Here is a 19,288-nt window from a genome sequence, read left to right on the forward strand (position 1 = left end):
TAGGTAGCTGACGCCAGCTGACGTTCTACAGACCTGCCAGATTCTCTGCAATCCATGGGGTCGCAAAAGAGTTGGGACACAACTGAGCATGCACACACGCACCATCCATGCAGCCAGGTTGTCAGTAACCTTAGTTAAACTACTATTTCACCAGGTAGCTATCTGTTTGAGGGGGAAAGAGGGGTTATCAGAACCCCCTGGGTAGGGGGCAAAGGGCTGCACTTTTTTTTTTTTTTTTATTTTCAGAAAGTTTCCCAGGTGTTTGGAGGCAGCACCAAGAATCACTGATCCAGGTCAGTGGTTCCTGAGCCTGGTAGCTAACTGAACTCACCAGGAGAACTTTTCAAAAATGGATACCAGTTGCAAACCATATACCTGACAAGGGTTCAGTATTCATAATATATGTGCTCTGTGCTAAGTCACTTCAGTCTTGTCTGACTCTTTTCGACCCCATGGACTGTAGCCCGCCAGGATTCTCTGTCCATGGAATTTTCTAGGCAAGAGTACTGGAATGGATTTGCAACGCCCTCCTCCAGGGGATCTTCCTGACCCAAGGATTGAACCTGGATCTGCTGTGTCTCCTGCATTGCAGGCTGATTCTTTACTGCTGAGCCACTGGAGAAGCCCATTCACAATATATAAATAACTCCTAAAGTTCAACAACAAAAAGGCAAACAACCCAATGGTCAAAAAATGGATGAAGGAATTGAACAGGTATCTCTCCAAGATACACAGATGGTCAACAAGCACATGGAAAAAAAAAAAAAAAAAACAAGCACATGGAAAGAGCCTTATCATCCTGAGCCACTAGGGAAACACACACTAAAACCACGAGATACCACTTCACACCCAATAGGATGGTCACTTTTTCAAAAAACAAACAAAAAATAACAACAGAAAACAGTAAGTGTTGGTAAGTATGTGAAGAAACTAACCTTCATGCATTGCTTCTGTAACGTAACATGGTACAGCTACTGTGGAAAACAGTTCTACGGTTCTTCATAAACGTAAACATCAAATGACCACATGACCCAACAATTCCACTCCTAGGTATATACCCAAGAATACTGAAAGCAGATACTCAGACACTTGTACATGCGTGTCACAGCAGCACCACTCACAACAGCCAAAAGGTGAAAACAACCCAAATGCCCATTAACAAAGGAAGAAGGGGTAAACACAAAGTGCTCTATCCAGATGATGAAATGGGATTCAGCCCTGAAAAGGAATGAAGGTTTGATATGTCTGTGGGCTTCCCTGGTGGCTCAGTGGTAAAGAATCTGCCTCCCAATGCAGGAGATGCAGATTCGATCTCTGGGTCAAATAGATCCCCTGGAGGAGGACATTTAACGTGATATACTCTGCATGTAAGTTAAATAAGCAGGGTGACAATATACAGCCTTGACGTATTCTTTTCCCAATTTGAAACCAGTCAGTTGTTCCACGTCTGGTTCTAACTGTTGCTTCTTGACCTGCATAAAGGTTTCTCAGGAGGTAGGTCAGGTTGTCTGGTATTCCCTTCTCTTTCAGAATTTTCCACAGTTTGATTCACACAGTCAGAGGCTTTAGCTCCTTATGGACACCCAAATAAGGGCAAATGTTAATGGACCCTAGTGAGAGCTGACAAGGATCAGAGGGAAAGGTAAAACAGAAGCTGCTGCCCAGGCCAGTTCAACAAAAGAAAGAATGATCTAACTCTTGAGCTGGCTGATACTCACGGTCAGAGACGTCATCGGGCCACCTGACTGCTGATGGCCCCGCATACAGGCTGTGATAGCTACGGGAGCCTGAGGCTCAGGACCTCTCTTCAAACAGGCATGATGCCTGGGGCTTCAAGAGTCTGGTATTCCAACAGTGTTTCCCGTGACAATTTCTGGAGGTGTTTCAGAAATCTGGCTTGAGAAATCCTGACTGGAGATGTGAGGTTTTGTTTCATTGCACAATTTCACCAGAGTGGAGGTAGTTTCCATGATGGACCATTGTACACAGTATTCATTGGCTCCTTTATAAACAAACTGCGCTACAATTAACACCTTTCCTCCAGCACCTTCCTATCCCTATTTCTGAAAAGTTCTGCCTTTGATCCATCTTTCCAGGAAGTATAAGACCTGATGATCAAAAGAACAACAGTCTCAAGGTTATACTTCTGTTTTACCTTTACTTTCAAGTGAGGAAAAAAGAATTTATCAACTTTAATCTAGGGATACCTTTTTGGTGAGGAAAAAAACCCAGCTTTGCAAACAGTATCAGCCAACTGGTTCACAAAACCAATTTCAGTAACTTGTATGCCTGCAGTACCATCATGTTATTGGTTTGCTTCTCGGAAAACTTCCCACTTTTTGTCTATTTCAGTAGTTTGGAATGGGTCAAGGTAACTTCTTTAACTCCAGGTGGAGAGATAAAGCAATCTAACACCAGTGAAACATAAAAAAGGCCAGGGGAAAGAAGAAAGACACACAGGCGTGTTTTCTGGTCTGCAATCCATGAGGGGCTCCTGTGGAATCCAACTTGGCTTGGACTATCCACGAGTCTGGAGAGTATGCCCCAAACTCATCTTGCAGCTCAGGGTGGTGGAAGTCCCTGAAAAACCTTAGCTCTTCCTCCTACTCCACAACCTGGTTTGGGATTAATCTACATGATTTTCCTGAAAATGACAAAAGTAGCACTTGTCCCTGAAGGGACATGCGAGGCTGTCATTTTCACTGGTGCAAAAAAGGGATGACCCCCACACCAACCAATGGCAGAGTGGCTACTAAGCACCTCGAAACAGACGGAAAGAAAGTCTGTGTTTCTCCACTTTATATAACCAGATAAAAGTTAGCCCATCTGAAGGAAATGCAGACTTTGGATTCCAAATATTTACTGCACTGGCACTAGATTTAGAGTAGAACTGAGATGCTGACAATGACTCAGGAAAAACAAGGATTTGATCAGTTACATGTTTATATAGAACTTTATTAGTGATCTGTATTTTTAAAAGAGCCAGGTGATAAAACACAGCATAAGAAAAAAGACCTATTAATCATTTTCAAGGTAAAATAAGTACATGAGGTCTTACTTCAAACTGGAAAGTATATCTAAAGCCCCAAGACAGAGTTGGGGGAAGTATTGGTTCTGGCCACCACAGTGGCACTTAAAATGCAAATAGTACTCTGTCCTTCTCCCCCTCAGTACATGTGAATGCAAGGAGCTATTCTTGGTAATCCTTGACATTTCTGTCAATATGTCATCCGCATGGTGACATTTGGGAGGTTTGTGATATTGGAGGCGGTGGGGGGGGGGAGGCTTGCCTCTGGCGTCTTGGCTCTTTGTACTGAGATTACTGAGATGGCAATCGTGGTTGACCTGGGTCGGATCAATCAGAATGATCTATGTGAGATGCCTTCCAAAGCAGTCAGTCCATCCATGACCTGGCGCCGCCAGGTCGACTACGTGCCTTTCCTGAGGCAGAGTCACAATGTGAAAGAATTCCACAGAGCTGGCCGCCGTGGGCTTCAGCCTCATCATTTTAGATCTCAAACCACCCAGCCATTAGAAAGTAACTATCCACCTCTTTTTTTTTTTTTGAAGTAACAATAATTCATTTCTAAACCCAAGAATTGACAATATTATATGGGCATTCCAAAACTATATGTAAATCTTCTTTAAAGACATACTCTTTGAAAATGCACCACTTGACTGCTAAAATAATAGGAATGAAACACAGCTGCTGCACAGCAGTTCCTGGTCCATGGCATTCCTCACAGCCCTGTTGGCAAAGCTGGTACAAGCCAGGCAAAAGGCCCAGCTCCCCTGTGCTAATGCTGGCAGCTACTCTTCATTGTTGGGGGCTACTCCTCACTGTGGTCCATGGGCTTCTCATTGCAGTGGCTTCTCTTGTTGCAGAGCACAGGCTCTAAGTGTGTGGACTCGGTGACTGTAGCTCATGAGCTCTAGAGCATAGGCTCAGTACTTGTGGCACATGGGCTTAGTTGCTCCACCGCATGCGGGACCTTCCCGCAGCAGGGAACGAACCCATGTCCCCTGCACTGGCAGGTGGATTCTTAACCACTGGACCACCAGGGAAGCCCAACTTCACCTATTCTTAATACCTGTCCAATGTTAAGTGTCTACTAATTATGGAACAAGATCTCACCATGTGATGTGAATCTGTAAAACCTCTAACATCACCGAATATTACAAAGACCAAATTCCACAACATGACATCTCTACGTGGAAATCAATATTTCTGTACATATTTGGGGTGTTTTCAGATCTGTATCCAAGCTAACACAACTACAATGAAAGCTGAAGATCTAAGAGCTTTGGTGGTGTTAACACAGTATACAAACAAGCATGATGTCGATCACCAGTCAGCAAACTAGGTTCCAAGGGCCAAACCCAGCGCCTGCCTCGTTTCTCTGTAAATAAGTTTTTATCGACCACAGTCAGGCACATCCACATTTAGGCATTGCCTATGACTGTTTTTGGGCTTCCCGGGTGGCTCAAACAGTAAAGAACCTGCCTGCCAATGCACGAGATGTAAGAGACACAGGTTCGATCCCTGGGTGGGGAAGAGCCCCAGGAGGAAGAAGTCACAACCCACTCCAGTATTCTAGCCTGGAGAATCCCATGGACAGAGGAACCTGGCGGGCTACAGTCCACGGGGTCACAAAGAGTCAGACACAAATGAAGTGACCTAGCATGCACACGTGACTGCTTTTTAGCTACAAAAGCAGAGCTGAGCAGTTGCAACAGTGACTCTAACACCGGCCAAGCCTAAAGTATTTACTACCTAGCCCCTCTTTTCCTTTTTATTTTGTATTGGGGTATAGCCGATTAACAATGCTGTGATAGTTTCAAGTGGACAGTGAAGGAACTCGGCCATACATATACACGTATCCATTCTCCCCCGATACTACCTAGCCCTGTACCCACAAAGCTTGATGGCTCTGTACTAACCTCTTTGTAACATTTCATTTCAGTACCTTGACGTTCCCAGCCACAAAACCAAGGGAATGCAAAGAACAGCTCCAAGTAGAGAGAAAAAAGTTATCATGCACTCTTTGAGCACTTGTCCTTACTCCAGTGGGTCACCAGGGGTACATAAGGAGAAGAAAACGAAGCAAGCAACTCAGAAGCAGAAGTGACATAATGGAGGGAGGAAATTTTGATGGGCAGGAAAGAAAAGTTGAAGAATCACTAAGCTGAATGACTACTTATTCAGTATGACCACAAAAACAATTAAAATGTGAGTGTCTACTACACACTAGACATTGACCTTAGTGTCCCCATTTCTGAAAAAAGAAACCACAAGGTTCAGAGACTCCAAATACTGCCTTAGGGCACACATGAAACAATAGGGCCTTGAGTCAAACTCAAGACCATCCATGCCTAAAATCAAGGCTAACCACGTCTGAGTGGTCTCTGTGGTTATTGGTACATTCCAAGAACATACGATTATCCATGTTCATGCATACAAATCTTAACTATCAAGAAAATGTTACATTGTTGTAAATCCAAGGAGAAATAAGAAGCATATAATACAGTTTTAAGATGTTCTTTCAAAAACATGTGAAAGATAAAAATGCTGATCTCCAAAGTGCCAAGTATCAATTGGTCCTTTATCCACAAATTTCATTTCACCCCAAAGACTGCTACATAATCACATACCACATCAACTTTTCTAAAACGGACAGCAGTGCTAGTAAGTCTTTCTGTAAGATAAATCCCTCTGAATGAAAGAGTCAGTTGCCTTCATGAAATCAACTATACTTTTAACCTAGTAAAATCAGGCTGTTGCTGGTGGTACTCTTCCTTTACAGTCAGTCAAACTCCTGGGCAATGTTAACATGTGGCTTCTTGGTAAGTGTCTGGAGTCACTGTATGAACATTTTGAGAAAACCAGAAGCCTTCTGTATGGTTAGAGGCTACCAGCCTAATTTACGTAGCCTGGTCTGTTCAACTACTAAGACAAGGCAACAACCTGAATTTAAAAATAAGACCACTTTAAAAGAATTTTACAAACAACTTGATTGTGGTAACATCTATGAATCCTAAAATCATCCCATTTTATGTGCAATTTCAATTATATTTAGTAAATTTACTTAGATGTGCAACATTAGGACATTTTAGAACATTTCCATCACCTCAATCATACCCTTGGTTCCCATTCCCCCTTCCTAACTCCACCCCCAGGCAACCACTAATCCACTAGGATGGATTTGCCTTTCTGGACATCATGGATCAGTAGCTGTGGGGTCCCAGGGGGTCTTTCTGTGACTCCAGGTCTGTGAAGGGGGTAAGGGAAGGTGGAAAGCAGCTGTGAGCAAGCACAGATATGCACGCACACAATTCACAATTCCCGTAACTGGCCTTTAAAGACCATGCAAGTTCATAGAGCACAGATGGGGGAACAGGGCGCTTGCTTACATAGCAACACAAAAGAATGAGAGTCCCATATCTGAATTCTCCCAAGAACTAAAACTTTTTGTACCTTGAAACCTTAGTTTCTTTTCTTCCCCCCACGCTTTTAAACTTTGTATTTTGTACTGGGGTATATGACAAGCAACCAGGGTTTAATCCCTGGGTCAGGAAGATATCCTGGAAAAGGGAATGGCTACCCACTCCAGTATTCTTCCCTACAGAATTCCATGGACAGAGGAGCCTGGCAGGCTACAATCCATACAGGATCGCAAAGAGTCAGACACGACTGAATGACTAGCACTTTCACTCACTCTCTTCAGCCACCACAAAGTTGAATATCTGCATATAACTTATGGTCAGACCTGTGTATCCACAGTTCTGTGCTATAGTGTTCACTACTGAAAAAAAAATCTGATGGACTGATACACTCCACACCCAAGTTGTTTAAGGGTCAACTGTAATCTTAATAGGCATGTTGTTTAAATAATCTAAACTTGCCTTGGCTGTCTTATGACAGTTAGATGCAGCATCCTTGGCGCAGGTGGGGGAGGAAAGAAGTCTCTACTGAGAGGGTTCCTGTGAGAAAAGGGTCCCTCACTGGGTTTTATGATTCTGAGCACCTTTTCTCTGGTTGGTTAGACTTCCTGCTGGGGTCTTCCTATCCTGTGTCTCCTGCCCCACCCTTGTCCACCCAACCCCTAGTAACTAATAGTTACCTTGATTAGACCCAGTATTCTCCTAAGATGAGAGGTCCACAAATGGTTTTCTATCAAGGGCCAGACAGTAAATATTTCCAGTTCTGCAGGCCATATGGTCTCTGTCCAGAGACTCAACTTTATCCTTAAAGGGCAAAAGCCGCCACAGACAATAATCATGTGAGTGTGGCTGTGCTCCAATAAAACTTTATCTATAGACACAGACTTGAAATCTCCATCACTTTCATGAAATATAACTCTTCTTTTGATTCTTTCTCAACCAATTAAAAACGGAAATCCCATTCTTATCTGGCAGGCTGTATAAAAAACAGGTGGCCAGCCAGATTCAGCTTGTAGGCTGCTGTTTGCCAACCCCTGTCCTAAGACCTCCCCGGAGCAGCATCAGTTCAGCAACTGACAACAAGGCTTGTTGTCCTCGTACATGTAAGAGAATCCACCCACAAGGAACTTCAGGGACTTGTTAGGGGGCAGGTGAAGGCACAGGAGTGTACTTGGACCCTCGAGATTCTCTGACTTCAAGGCTGACCATCTTCCCCCCATTCACTGCCACCGCCACCAACCCTGGCAGCAGGCTGGTAACCGCTGCGTTGCTGGCCTATTATTTTCTATAGGTCCTTCCTGTTTCCCCAGCTGCATTTGCATCACCTTGAGGAAAAGGGCTAGGATACATTAATTACATGTTATCTTCCATCACCAGGGGCTTCCCTGGTGGCTCAGACGGTAAAGAATCTGCCTGCAATGTAAGAGACCCCAGGTCAATGCCTGGGTAGGGAAGATCCCCTTGATAAGGGAATGGCAACCCACTCCAGTATTCTTGCCTGGAGAACTCCATGGACAGAGGAGCCTGGCGGGATACCGTCCATGGAGTCGCAAAGAGTCAAACATGACTGAGCGACTAACACTTTTCATCCTCCATCTCACAGGGCACATCTAGATTATTAAAATTCCTACCATATGCTCGTTTCTGGCCACTTATTTCTAATTTTAAAAAGAAACGTGAAATATTTTAGACTCTCTCTTTCTCAGAGTAACAAACTAAAACCTAAATTAAGGTGCTCTTTTCTTTGACTCTTGATTGATTTTTCTTAAAGGGTGACAGCAGCTCCTGTGGGCAAAGTTTACCTGGCAGCCCTCAGGATCACAGGACGGTGTGTCCTCTGCATTAAGCCAAAAGCAAAAGCACAAAACCAGGTCCCTACGATGTGGAGGAACCTCACTAATATTAGGCAAGGTGAGAAAAGCCTGACATAAGAGGCCATGTAGACAGAATTAAATAGAGATGATTTTACCCGTATGAAAAGCCCAGAACAGGTAAATCTGGAGATAGGAAGTAGACTGGTGGCTTGATGGTTGCCAGGGCTGGGGGAGGAGGGATGGGGAGCCACTGCTTCATGGCCACAAGGTTTCCTTCTAGGGTGATGGAAATGTTCTGGAACTGCATAGAAGGGGTGGCTATACAACACTGGTGATATACCAAATGCCACTGAGTAATTTATTTTAAAATGAGTTATTTTGTTTTGTGAACTCTACCTCAATAAAAACAAGTTTTATTAGAGCATGGCCGTAGACCTGTACAATCTGATGGTGGAAAGAGCACCCAGACATAGTGTTAAATGAAAACGGCAAGACATAGAAAAAAAATTTTTTTTTGACAGCAAGATTGCATTTATGTAAACTTCTGAAACAAAGATCTGGGCTTCTGCACATACACTTAGGCACAGGTGGAGAAAAGGCCACACAGAAAGCTATTATCATCATGCTGCTCTACGGGGGGGGGCGGGGGGCAGCTGGGGAGTTTCTCATGTTCTGCATATTTCTACATTGTGTCATTCCAATAAGGCAGGAAGGAATGCTTCAGTGGGTCCCCCATGTCATAGAAAACCACCCCAAGGTCCCTGCGGGCCTGCACATTTTATTAAAGGGCAGGCATGCACACCTGTGTATCAGAGCACAGTGCCCAAAAAGCCTTGGGGGGAGGGGGGCTGGTCTGCAGGAGAGACGCGTGCACAGCTGTTTGCAAAGAAAAACTCCATCAGGCAGCTCTTTGGTCACTAGGATGTCAAGCAATTAATTTCTACCAAGTTTTTCGCTCCTTTGGCATTGAAGTTGATCCATCCCACGAAGTGCGTTAAGTTTCATAAATGAGTACCGCAGGCCTCAGAAGGGCCTATATCAGGCCAGCACACCCCCTCCTACCACCACCCTTTACAATCTTTCCTTTTCTCTTCAAAGAGGAGCATTTCTGGAGAGGGGAATTGAGGGGAAGGGGCGAGGATGGCTGGCTGCAGCCAGACCATCCCTGGGCTGCTCTCTGAATGCCAGGCTCCCACCACCCCTTGGAGACTGGAGCCCTGGCGAAATGGCTAGAGTGCCACAGCCTGGTCCCTGACATGACAAGCAAGGTCCTGCAGTCGTGTGAGCAATGAGGCACAGGATGAGGGCACCTTCTCCTCCTTCAGAATGAGACAGATTATCATATTTGCCCAATTGGCAGAGAAAAATTTGTAAATGCACCCAAGTCCCCCAATTCTGTTAAACATCAGCACCTCTTATGCCTCACTTCTCCACTAGCCATGGGGCCACACCGTGACTTCTGACTGCACATTGTAATCTCCAGGAGAGCTTAAAACTCGGGGCTACCTGGCCCTGGTGTGGAGGCGCCCGCGTTCCTGAAGCTCCCAGCCAGCTCGAGACTCTGCACATCTCCAGCAGTGAAGCCGGCTCCCCATTCTCAAGGAGCCAAAACAAGCAGAAGACCAATGAGAACAGACAACAGCTGATCACAGCCAGTCTGAGAGCTCTTTTTTCATCCCCACCGAGTACACAAGGTCATGTTTATATTTTGACACTGTAAACAGAGGAATGGTCATTTTTCTGTGAGTAAAACAGCTAGGAGTTGACATTTGTGGAATTAAAGACACAGTTACTTCCTAGATCCTGCAAGGACACCTGGACAGGTGGGTTGCTCCAAGGCAGCAGCCCCACCAGGGAACAGGATTTGGCAAGGAAAGGGAGTGGAGCACTGATCCAGGCTGCGATGCGGACAGATCTCGAAAACATGATGCCGAGTGAGATAAGCCAGACACAGGAGTCCGCAGACTGCATGACTCCACGTACACGAAATGTCTAGAATAGACAAATCTGGAGACAGAGAACAGACTCGTGTTGCCAAGAGATGGAGAGATAGGGAGTGACTATTAATGGGTACAGGCTTTCTCTCTGAGGCAATGAAACTATTCTGGAATCATACAGCAGTGGTGGTCACACAACCTTGTAAATGTATGAATAACCACTAAATGGCGCACTTTAAAATGTTACATTCTATGGTAGGTGAGGGCTTCCCTGGTGCCTCAAATGGTAAATAATCCACATGCAATGCAGGAGACATGGATTCAATCCCCCGGTCGGGAAGATCCCCTGCAGAAGGGCATGGCAACCCACTCCAGTATTCTGGCCTGGAGAATCCCATGGACAGAGGAGCCTGATGGGTTACAGTCCATGGGGTCACAAAGAGTTGGACACAACTTAGCATCTTCCTCAGGCCACCTGGCTCCCCGGCAGACACTTGGTCACATCTGAAGTCACTTTTGGTTTTGCCGTGCCTTGGAGAGGTGCGCTACTGGCAAGCACTCAGCAGAGAGACCAGAGATGCTGCAAACCTGCCCAGGTGTCCTGCTAACTATCCTCCACTATGCAGGACAGTCCAACAATAAAGAATTACCCACCCCTAAACATTCACAGACACAGGCTGGAGGAGATTCTTGAGAGTCCCTTGGACAGCAAGGAGATCAAACCAGTCAACCTTAAAGGAAATCAGTCCCAACTATTCTTTGGAAGGACTGATGCTGAAGCTGAAGTTCCAATACTTTGGCCACCTGATGTGAAGAACCGACTCATTGGAAAAGACCCTGAGGCTGGGAAAGACTGAAGGTGGGAGGAGAAGGGGACGACAGAGGATGAGATAGTTGGATGGCATCACCAACTCAATGGACATGAGTTTGAGCAAACTCCGGGAGTTGGTGATGGACAGGGAAACCCAGCATGCTATAGTCCACGGGGTCACAAAGAGTTGGACACAACTGAGCGACTGAACTGAACTGAGACATTTACAGTGCCAGGGCTCTGAAACCCCAGTCTAAAGTAACACCTGCTCAGTTTGGACACCCTTTAGGCCCCTGTCTATCAGCAATACAGCAGGCTGAAAGATCCCACTTGTTTCTCTACGTAACCAAGTCACTGAACATAACACCATCATCAACAATGGTGGAAAAAATAGTGATGGTTGATAGTGGGGTTAATAGGAGGCCTCCACCTCGCCCCCTGCTGAGTCCCAACTACTCCTAAGGTGTCAGCAAAAAAGGTTCCTTTGACACCCCCCACCTCCTGGTTTCCCCTGCCTTAATTCAAGCATTAGCTAAGTCCTGTACACTGCTTGTCTCCTTCACGATTTCTCTGACATAATCCTCAATTTTTCTAGTCCAAGAGCCCTGAATATTTCTAGCTCAGGTCCATCAGCATCTGTGAAAACCTCCAACAATTTCCGGCTGCCCTCTTCTCTCAGAAGTGCACCCTGTCCATCACGCATACGTAGCTAGCTCATCAAGCAGGACTTGGTGCCTCACATGACTGAAACTCCAGGCCCCAGGCACGAGGAACAGGACTCCTGGGGTGTTGTGAAGAGCCTGGGAGAAAAACAGATGTAAAATGCCTGGCCCAGCAACCCCTGAGCACCCAGGACACCTCAGCCCATGTGGCTCTTATCAAACAACACCAGTCTGACCAGACCCTTCCATTCTCTCTGGGAAAACAACACACAGGGTGCGGGAGTTTCCTACTGCTGCTGTAAGGAACTGCCACAAACCAGGCAGTTTAACACAACACACATTTACTGTCTCACAGTTCTGGAGGTCAGAAGTCAAAAATCAGTTTCATTCGGCCAATATTAAGGTGTTAGCAGGGCTGCGTTCCATCTGGAAGCGCGAAGGAAAAATACACCTCCTGGCTCTTCCGGATTCGAGAGGCCGCCTACATTCCTTGGCTCCTGGCCACACAGCTCCAACATCTGCTTCTGCTGTCGCATCTCCTTCTCTGACTCTGAGCCTTCTGCTTCCCTCTGGTCAGGACTCATCTGCTTACCCTAAGCCCAGCCAGATAATTCAGGATGATTACCTCATTTCAGGATTCTTAACTTAATCCCACCTACCAAGGACATTTCTGTGGGAAGGTAACTTATTAATCAATTTAGGAGACTAGGCCATGGACATCTTTGGAGCGCCATTCTTCTATCTGGCTGGGAAAGGCAGGGAGGAAGTCTGTTAAATATCAAACAACAATGAATATAAGATAAAAGTAACCGCAGGAATCGAACATAGCACAGGGGGCACATGGTTACCAAGCCAAGGGAGGGGAAGGTATAGACAGAAGATTTTGGTTCAAGTCTGGAGCCAGACAGACACCCCTCTTCGTTGGCTCTGGGAAGCAAGGTTACTAAGGCAAGCCCCTGGACTTCAGTTCTATCATCGTCCCAATGACGGCTTGCGCAGCCTTTGTCGGTTTTCAGTGACAGTGCCTTGGAGTGTGTGGCCCACAAGCAGTACCCCTCGTATGTCCTAAGACCCAAGGGACCCCAGCGGGGAGAAAGCAGGAGGCAGGGAGAACACAGTGAGGCCTCAGGGTAAACAGAATACAAGCACATGTGAGCCCCACGGAGGCAGCACCTGTCTGCTGGTACTCGCCACTGGTGCTTCCTGGACCTGGAAGGGTGCCTGAGATGGGGAGGCTGTGCAACAGTTAATGAATGAATGGACAGATTAGCCAACAAACAAATGAAGAGAGGCAGGATGCCTCAAATTGAATAGGGACAGGGCAGAGGGGTGGTGTCTGTGACAGAGCATTGGATCATGGTCAGAAGATTCGGCTCAAGTCCCAATTCCTCCCACAGTGGGTGGGACGTACCCCTTGGCTATGGCCCTCACATGCAAGATGAAGAGAGGAAAGAGGCCATCCTGGCTCTTTTAAGCCCAAAGCTGGAGGAGTCAAGCTCCACGTGGTCTTGCCTGAGCCTGACCGGCCTAACACAAAGACTCTGGGTCAGTCAAGCTAACCAGTTCCCATCCTTATTCCAAACACGTCAAGCTAACCAGTTCCCATCCTTATTCCAAACACCTAGCACTTCCTTGTCCGCAGCATTCTTCTCATCCCCAATGCTAAGGAAGCATGAGATATACTAGGAGACAATGGACAAAGATAAAGAACCCCCAGGCTCTAGTAAGCCACCTCCTTTTCTCAGAAGCCACCACCTTCTGCTGAGGGTGTCTGGCAACCATCACTGTCTACATTTTCTGGGTCTCCCATCTCCCAGACAAACCTGGTCTCCATCCACTATCCTAGCACACAGGAAGCCAAGAACCTATAAATATTACTTCATTTGACTGGATTTAAATGAGAATAGCTGAACTCAGGAAATTTTAGCTCTGCTTTTATTCCATCAAATTAATTTTACTTAATTCACTGGAAAGGCAGCCAAATAGCAAAAGGACCTGGGCAAGAAGAGCTCACTGGGCTCAAGTGTTAAAGTGACCTTTTAACACGTCACTTGACCCACGGGTTTCTGCAGTAGAACCTACGGGAGAAGGGGAAACACAATTTCCACTTCCAAAAGCAGAGCGAAAGGGAAGAAAAGGAAACTTAGAGATTTCTAAACATCCGGGAGCTATTTTTAGAAATGAATGACTTTTCCACTCACTTTTCTTAAAGAAAAAAAAGAAAGATATTAGACCAAGAACAAATCAAGAAATGGTTGTTGATAATCTAAAAGGAAGAAGATTCTTACAGAAGTCCACTCTTTATGGCTTTAAAAGCAAGACACTCCTCTATGTATATACAAACACACACATACACACACACACACACACACCCACACCCCTATAATCTTAAAGAATGAAAAATGGAAAAATCATTATTTATCACAAAGTTGATAATAATCCCAAAATAGACCCTGTGGGATAAATTGAGTTGACTGCATGCTCAGTCGTGCCCAACTCTTTGCAATCCCATGGACTGTAGCCTGTGAGGCTCCTCTGTCCATGGGATTTCCCAGACAAGAACACTGGAGTGGGTTGTCATTTCCTTCTCTAAGGGATCTTCCCGACACAGAGATCGAACCCATGTCTCCTGTGTCTCCTGGATTGCAGGCGGATACTTTACTGCTGAGCCATCAGGGAAGCCCAAAATACAGTAAACCTCCTATTAATTAACACTGAATACAGGTTCTAAGAAGACAGCAATGGTGTCATCTGGACCTGTTATATGGGGCTTCAACCTGGCAAAATTCAAGAACCATGGATTGTTTTCTCTTAAAGCAATAACCTGTTCAAAGGACTTTTGATATATCACAGGATTTCTCCATGTGGCGCAGGTCAAACCCCAGCTAGTGAACAAATGGATCCCTAAAAGCTTTTGTCATGATATAATCTGGGCCTGCCACCATCATCCTGATCGTTTATACTCTGCTTTGATCTCAAATGCGCTATGTCCACCACTCTTAAAGTGCCTGAGGTTGGCATTTCCAGTAATGTACAGTCCCAACTGAGCTATGGAAAACAGAACAGTAAGTTTCAACCACTCAGTCCGTCTAAAGGTTAGTAACAACACAACCTCAAAAGAAGCAGACATATATACAACCATCAAAGGCACTGAATTTTTCCAAGAGAGGCAAAAAAGTTCTTCCCGTATTTTCCATCTAAATGGTAAATACCTTTTTATAAAGTCGCCATTGACCTCCAAGTTAATATATGTGGAATACATATGTGCCACTAATGTAAACCACACGCAACTCACCCACAGAAAACACCAGTCACAGAAATAGTGAATTAACTTTATTGACTGGTTGATTTGATTTTTTTGGTTTCACCGTGCAGCATGTGGAATTTTAGTTCCCCGACCAGGAATCAAACCCATGCATTGGGAACAAGGAGTCTTAATCACTGGACTGCCAGGAAGTTCCAACTGTTTATTTTTAAACAAAGTTTTGGGGTATGACTCCCAGAAAACTATGAAAATTATATGCACAGTATTGATCTGCAGAGATAGTGAATTTAAACCTACAGTGAGTTCAGAATCCAACTAAAAAAATTCTGTTTTGATGTATACTACCATATGTGAAACAGATCGCCAGTCCAGGTTTGATGTATGAGACAGGGTGCTCAGGGCTGGTGCACTGGGATGACCCTGAGAGATGGGATGGGGGTTCAGGATGGGGAACACATGTACACCCATGGCTGATTCATGTCAATGTATGGCAAAAACCACTACAATATTGTAAAGTAATTAGCCTCCATTTAAAATAAATTAATTTTAAAAAATTAAAAAATTCTGTTTTGAAAATACTGAAAATTTTTTTACACATCTGTAAAGATATTTCCCTAGGTTTGCAACCTCTTTGTTGTAATGTGAAAAAGAAAGTACAGCTACAATAATTCACCAACATGCCCTGAGCTGGCAATATAAATGCTGTTAGACACAACACTGAATGGAATTATTGTACAACTCTAGAAGAGTTTGTTCACAACCCTTGGCCCTCGGTTACCTTGCTTACAGCAGCATATTTTATGCTATTACAGCTTTCATAAATTATATACGAAATGCTTTCAGTCAGCAAGAATCTTCACCTAACCGACTACATTCATCTATTTCTCCATAATTTCATTGTCTTTAAGAACCTATTTCTTTGCCTCTTCTGACAGTTCTCCATTTGGAAGCTGTTTGGGGAAAGTCTTCATTTCTTGAATACCGTTTTTTGGTCATGTGAATCAAACTCGACTCAAAAAGGGTTTTAAGTGTCAGATGCACAAGGAGAAAATGCTGTGCTCCAACACACAATTTTTTCCATATCATAAAAATCAATCACAACCTTAAAGGATAACCAGTCACTAATAAAAATCGGCAGGGCTCTGTTTTGAAAGAAGAAAGAGAATGACTATTACAGCATTTACACCCTTCCGTAGACTCCACTTAAATGTTTGTGGCTTGCTGAACATTCCATACATATTTCGGGCAAGGTATTATGGGAGCTGAAGTGCAAGCTGTCCCCTACTGAATTTTCACTCACTATAAAAACAATGTCTCATAAAACTGTACACATGTTTTTACTTTACAAAAAAATGCAAAACATCCACTTTTGTTCACTCCATCGACGCTCTGAGCATTAGAAACTGGACTTTTTAAAAATTTGTAGCATGAGTGATGTCCGAAAAGGGTGACAATGTCATTCGGTAACACAGCTTTCTGGAAAGAGGAACGCAGGCAATGTGTATGAAATAAACAGAAAGGAAGTTTCTACCAGCTGTCTTTTGTGGGGTCAGCTCACCTATGTCTTGAATTGTGCCGATAAAATTGAAATTCTTGCATTTATAATTTTCCTCATGAATCTACACTCCAACGTGACCACAACTGTTTTATATTATCTTCATAAAATGGGTCTTCACCTTTTCTAAGCAAAACAGTTCTTTTAATTGGTTCATTTTCCAGTTGATTGGATTTTTAACAGCCATACAACATAGAAGGGCACCACATTTGAAGCAGTTCTACCAACTCCAGAACTTTCCAAGGCTTGATCAGACAGCTGCGGCTCTAGGCTTTAGATAAAATTATAATATGATCTCACCTGATTTTCAAAATAATGAAGCACCTTTTTAAGCCAATAAACTGTGCTATAATTTCTCTGAGTTTCTGAGTCCAGAAGTTGGCCAGGTTCAAAGAGAATGTTAGGGAACCATGAGCCTTTTGCCTTTCTTTGTCTTTCCCTATTTGAACCTAGAGAAATCTTCAAACAACAATTCAGCAGCTTCCCTCCCGAAAAGTTTATTTTCAAAGGCCAGTGCCATGTAGCGCTGCCTTTCCTGTGCAGGTAGGAGGATGTAAGAGCCTGTCACCACGCTGGGCCTTTTCAAGTCTTAAAATCATTTGGGAAGCTTGCAGTATTTCCTTTCTGGTACTCAGGCCCAACCTGGAGAGAAGCTGCTCCAGAAAGGACAAGATATCAGATAATCACTGGAATCCCTGGGTTTCAAGAGAATCCCAAAATGCCTCTCCCCAAAAGCAGCTGAACCACTGAAACCAACAGGCAATGGAACAAAAAGTTACCGAAAAAGTCATTACGTGAAACTTAATGGCAATCTAGCACTGCTTTCAGAAGCATCCGTTTTTCACTCCGGGGGATTCATTCACATGAATAATGAGACAACTGAAGGCTCTCTTCACATCTTGCACAGAAAGGAAACCTAAAATTCAACTCTTGTTTTCCCTTTATCCCAGAAGCATATGGGTCTAATCACAGTCCATTCTGGCCGCAGTACACAAGGCTTTTTCAACCAGAATTTGAAGTCACTTTCTAAGGCGCTGAAGAGTAACCACCCCAGTTTGATGGTTACTCCAAAGACTCTGAAGTGTCCCATCTGGCACAGTCTTCGCTGGAAGCTAGGCTGAAGCCGCCAGACAAGGAACCCACACCACGAGGCTGGGACGCACGGTTGTGCTACAAGATGACAGCTCATCTGGCCACCGCGGGGCTGAGGGGCGCCTGTGGGCCCACAGTCGGGGGCGGTGGGCCGCAGAGGCCCGGCAGGGATGGGCGAGACTGCGGCGGAAAAAGGAAGATGGCCATCCGTCAGCCCCTGGAGAGGAAATTCCAGGCGCCCAGCTCCCAGGCATCGGTCAGCGGGTGACGTGAGGGAACCAAGTCAGAGTGTCCGTCCCGCTGTGGAAGCCGGGGCTCCGCACACCAGGGGCTCGAGGCCGGGAGAGGGGGAGCCTCGATCTTCGACCAGGGTCCCGGGGGTGGGGGCGCCCGGACCTTCTCCGGGCCCGGAGGACGCACGATCTCCGCCCAGACCCCGGAGGCCCCCCGGGTCCTCGATCCTCTCCCTGGGCCCAAAGTATGGGTCTCCCTAACCCTGGCCCGCGCCCCCCTCCCCTTACCGGTCGCGGGGGTCGATCCACGACGTCTGGCGCGTGTTGTGGTCGATGTAGAAGACTCGGCCATCGTAGTCGCGCGCCTCCTCCCAGCCGGCAGGCAGCGGCAGCTCAGCGCTCTCCCGGGCCCGAGGCGGTGGCGGCGCGGAGGGCGCCGAGGGCGCGGGGGGCACGGGGGCCGCGGCGGGGGGCGCGGCCGGCGGCTGCTCCCGCGGGGGCTGCGCCGGCTGCGGTGGCTCCCGCGGGGCCTCGCGGGGCTGTCCCCGCCGCCGCCGCCGGCCGCCGCTCAGCCACGGCATGACGGCGCGGGCCCCGCCGCCGCCCGGCCGCCCCACGCGCGCCGCCTCGTCCGCCAGCACTAAGGCCCGGCGCTCAGGGCGCGGGGGCGGCCGCGGGGACCCGCCCGCCGCGCCCGGTGCATCCTCCGCCCGGCGCCCGCGCACCGGTGCCCGCCTGCCTCCTGTCGCCCGCCGCCCACTCGGCCCTGCGCTCCGCCTGCCTGCAGTGCCTGGATCACTCGGGTCGCCGCCGCGCGTGGAGTCACAGTCCCAGAGCTGCCGCAGCCGCTGCCGGCAGCCCCTCAGTTCCCGCGGCGCGCCCGGCCATCTTCGTTTCACAGCACCGCCTTAGGGGCGGGGCTACGCAGGCCCCGCCCTGTCGGTGGACCCGGCTCTCCCTCCACCCCTTCGTCCTCGGCGGCTCCTCCCCCGCTTGCTGCAAACCCTTCGATCTCCCTTGGCTGCTCCGCCTCCAATCTCCCTTGGGGGCTCCTTGGCTCTCGGCCCCTCCGGCCCCCACCCCCTCACCCCGGCCCGCTGCTTCTACTCCTCCTCCCCCGCCGGCTGCTCCGACCCTCCCAACGCTCGCCCCCTGTTCCTCAGTCTTCCCCTCCTGCTCCGCGCGCTCCTCCCTCTTCTCTCCTCCACCACCTCCTTGGGCCTCGCCGGGAAACCGCACGGGGGCCAGGATGGGCGCCGCCGCGTCCGTCCGCCCCCGGGCCACCGCGGAGAGGAAGGAGGGCCGGGAGGTTGGCGGCCCCACCCGGGCTGCAGACGCGGCCTGCCGCGGGCTGACTCCTGGGACCCAAACAATTCCCGGGGGAGAGGGCGGTCACCTCGCTGCACCCATTCCCAGGCCTTGGATGTCTGGGGTCCTCCTCTCTGCCCACTTTATGGGGGAGGGGAGCTGCGTCTTAG

The 19,288-nt window shown here is 47.1% G+C and overlaps 1 protein-coding gene across 4 annotated transcripts in view; it reads right to left on the reverse strand.

Moving 5' to 3' along the window:
• The window catches only part of WWC3 (WWC family member 3), a 108,853-nt gene extending 90,248 nt beyond the window's left edge, over nt 1-18,605 (reverse strand). For 2 of the 4 annotated variants that reach the window (XM_043895389.1, XM_043895388.1), the window contains exon 1: nt 18,099-18,605. In XM_043895389.1, coding sequence (XP_043751324.1) covers nt 18,099-18,391 — 293 coding nt within the window. In that variant the 5' untranslated portion in view covers nt 18,392-18,605. The remainder of the gene's footprint in view (nt 1-18,098) is intronic. The other 2 variants (XM_043895392.1, XM_043895391.1) reach the window with 1 other exon arrangement.
• Between the last annotated feature and the right edge of the window lie 683 nt (nt 18,606-19,288).

The sequence above is a fragment of the Cervus elaphus genome, chromosome X (assembly GCF_910594005.1).
Source record: "Cervus elaphus chromosome X, mCerEla1.1, whole genome shotgun sequence".
Taxonomy (NCBI): domain Eukaryota; kingdom Metazoa; phylum Chordata; class Mammalia; order Artiodactyla; family Cervidae; genus Cervus; species Cervus elaphus.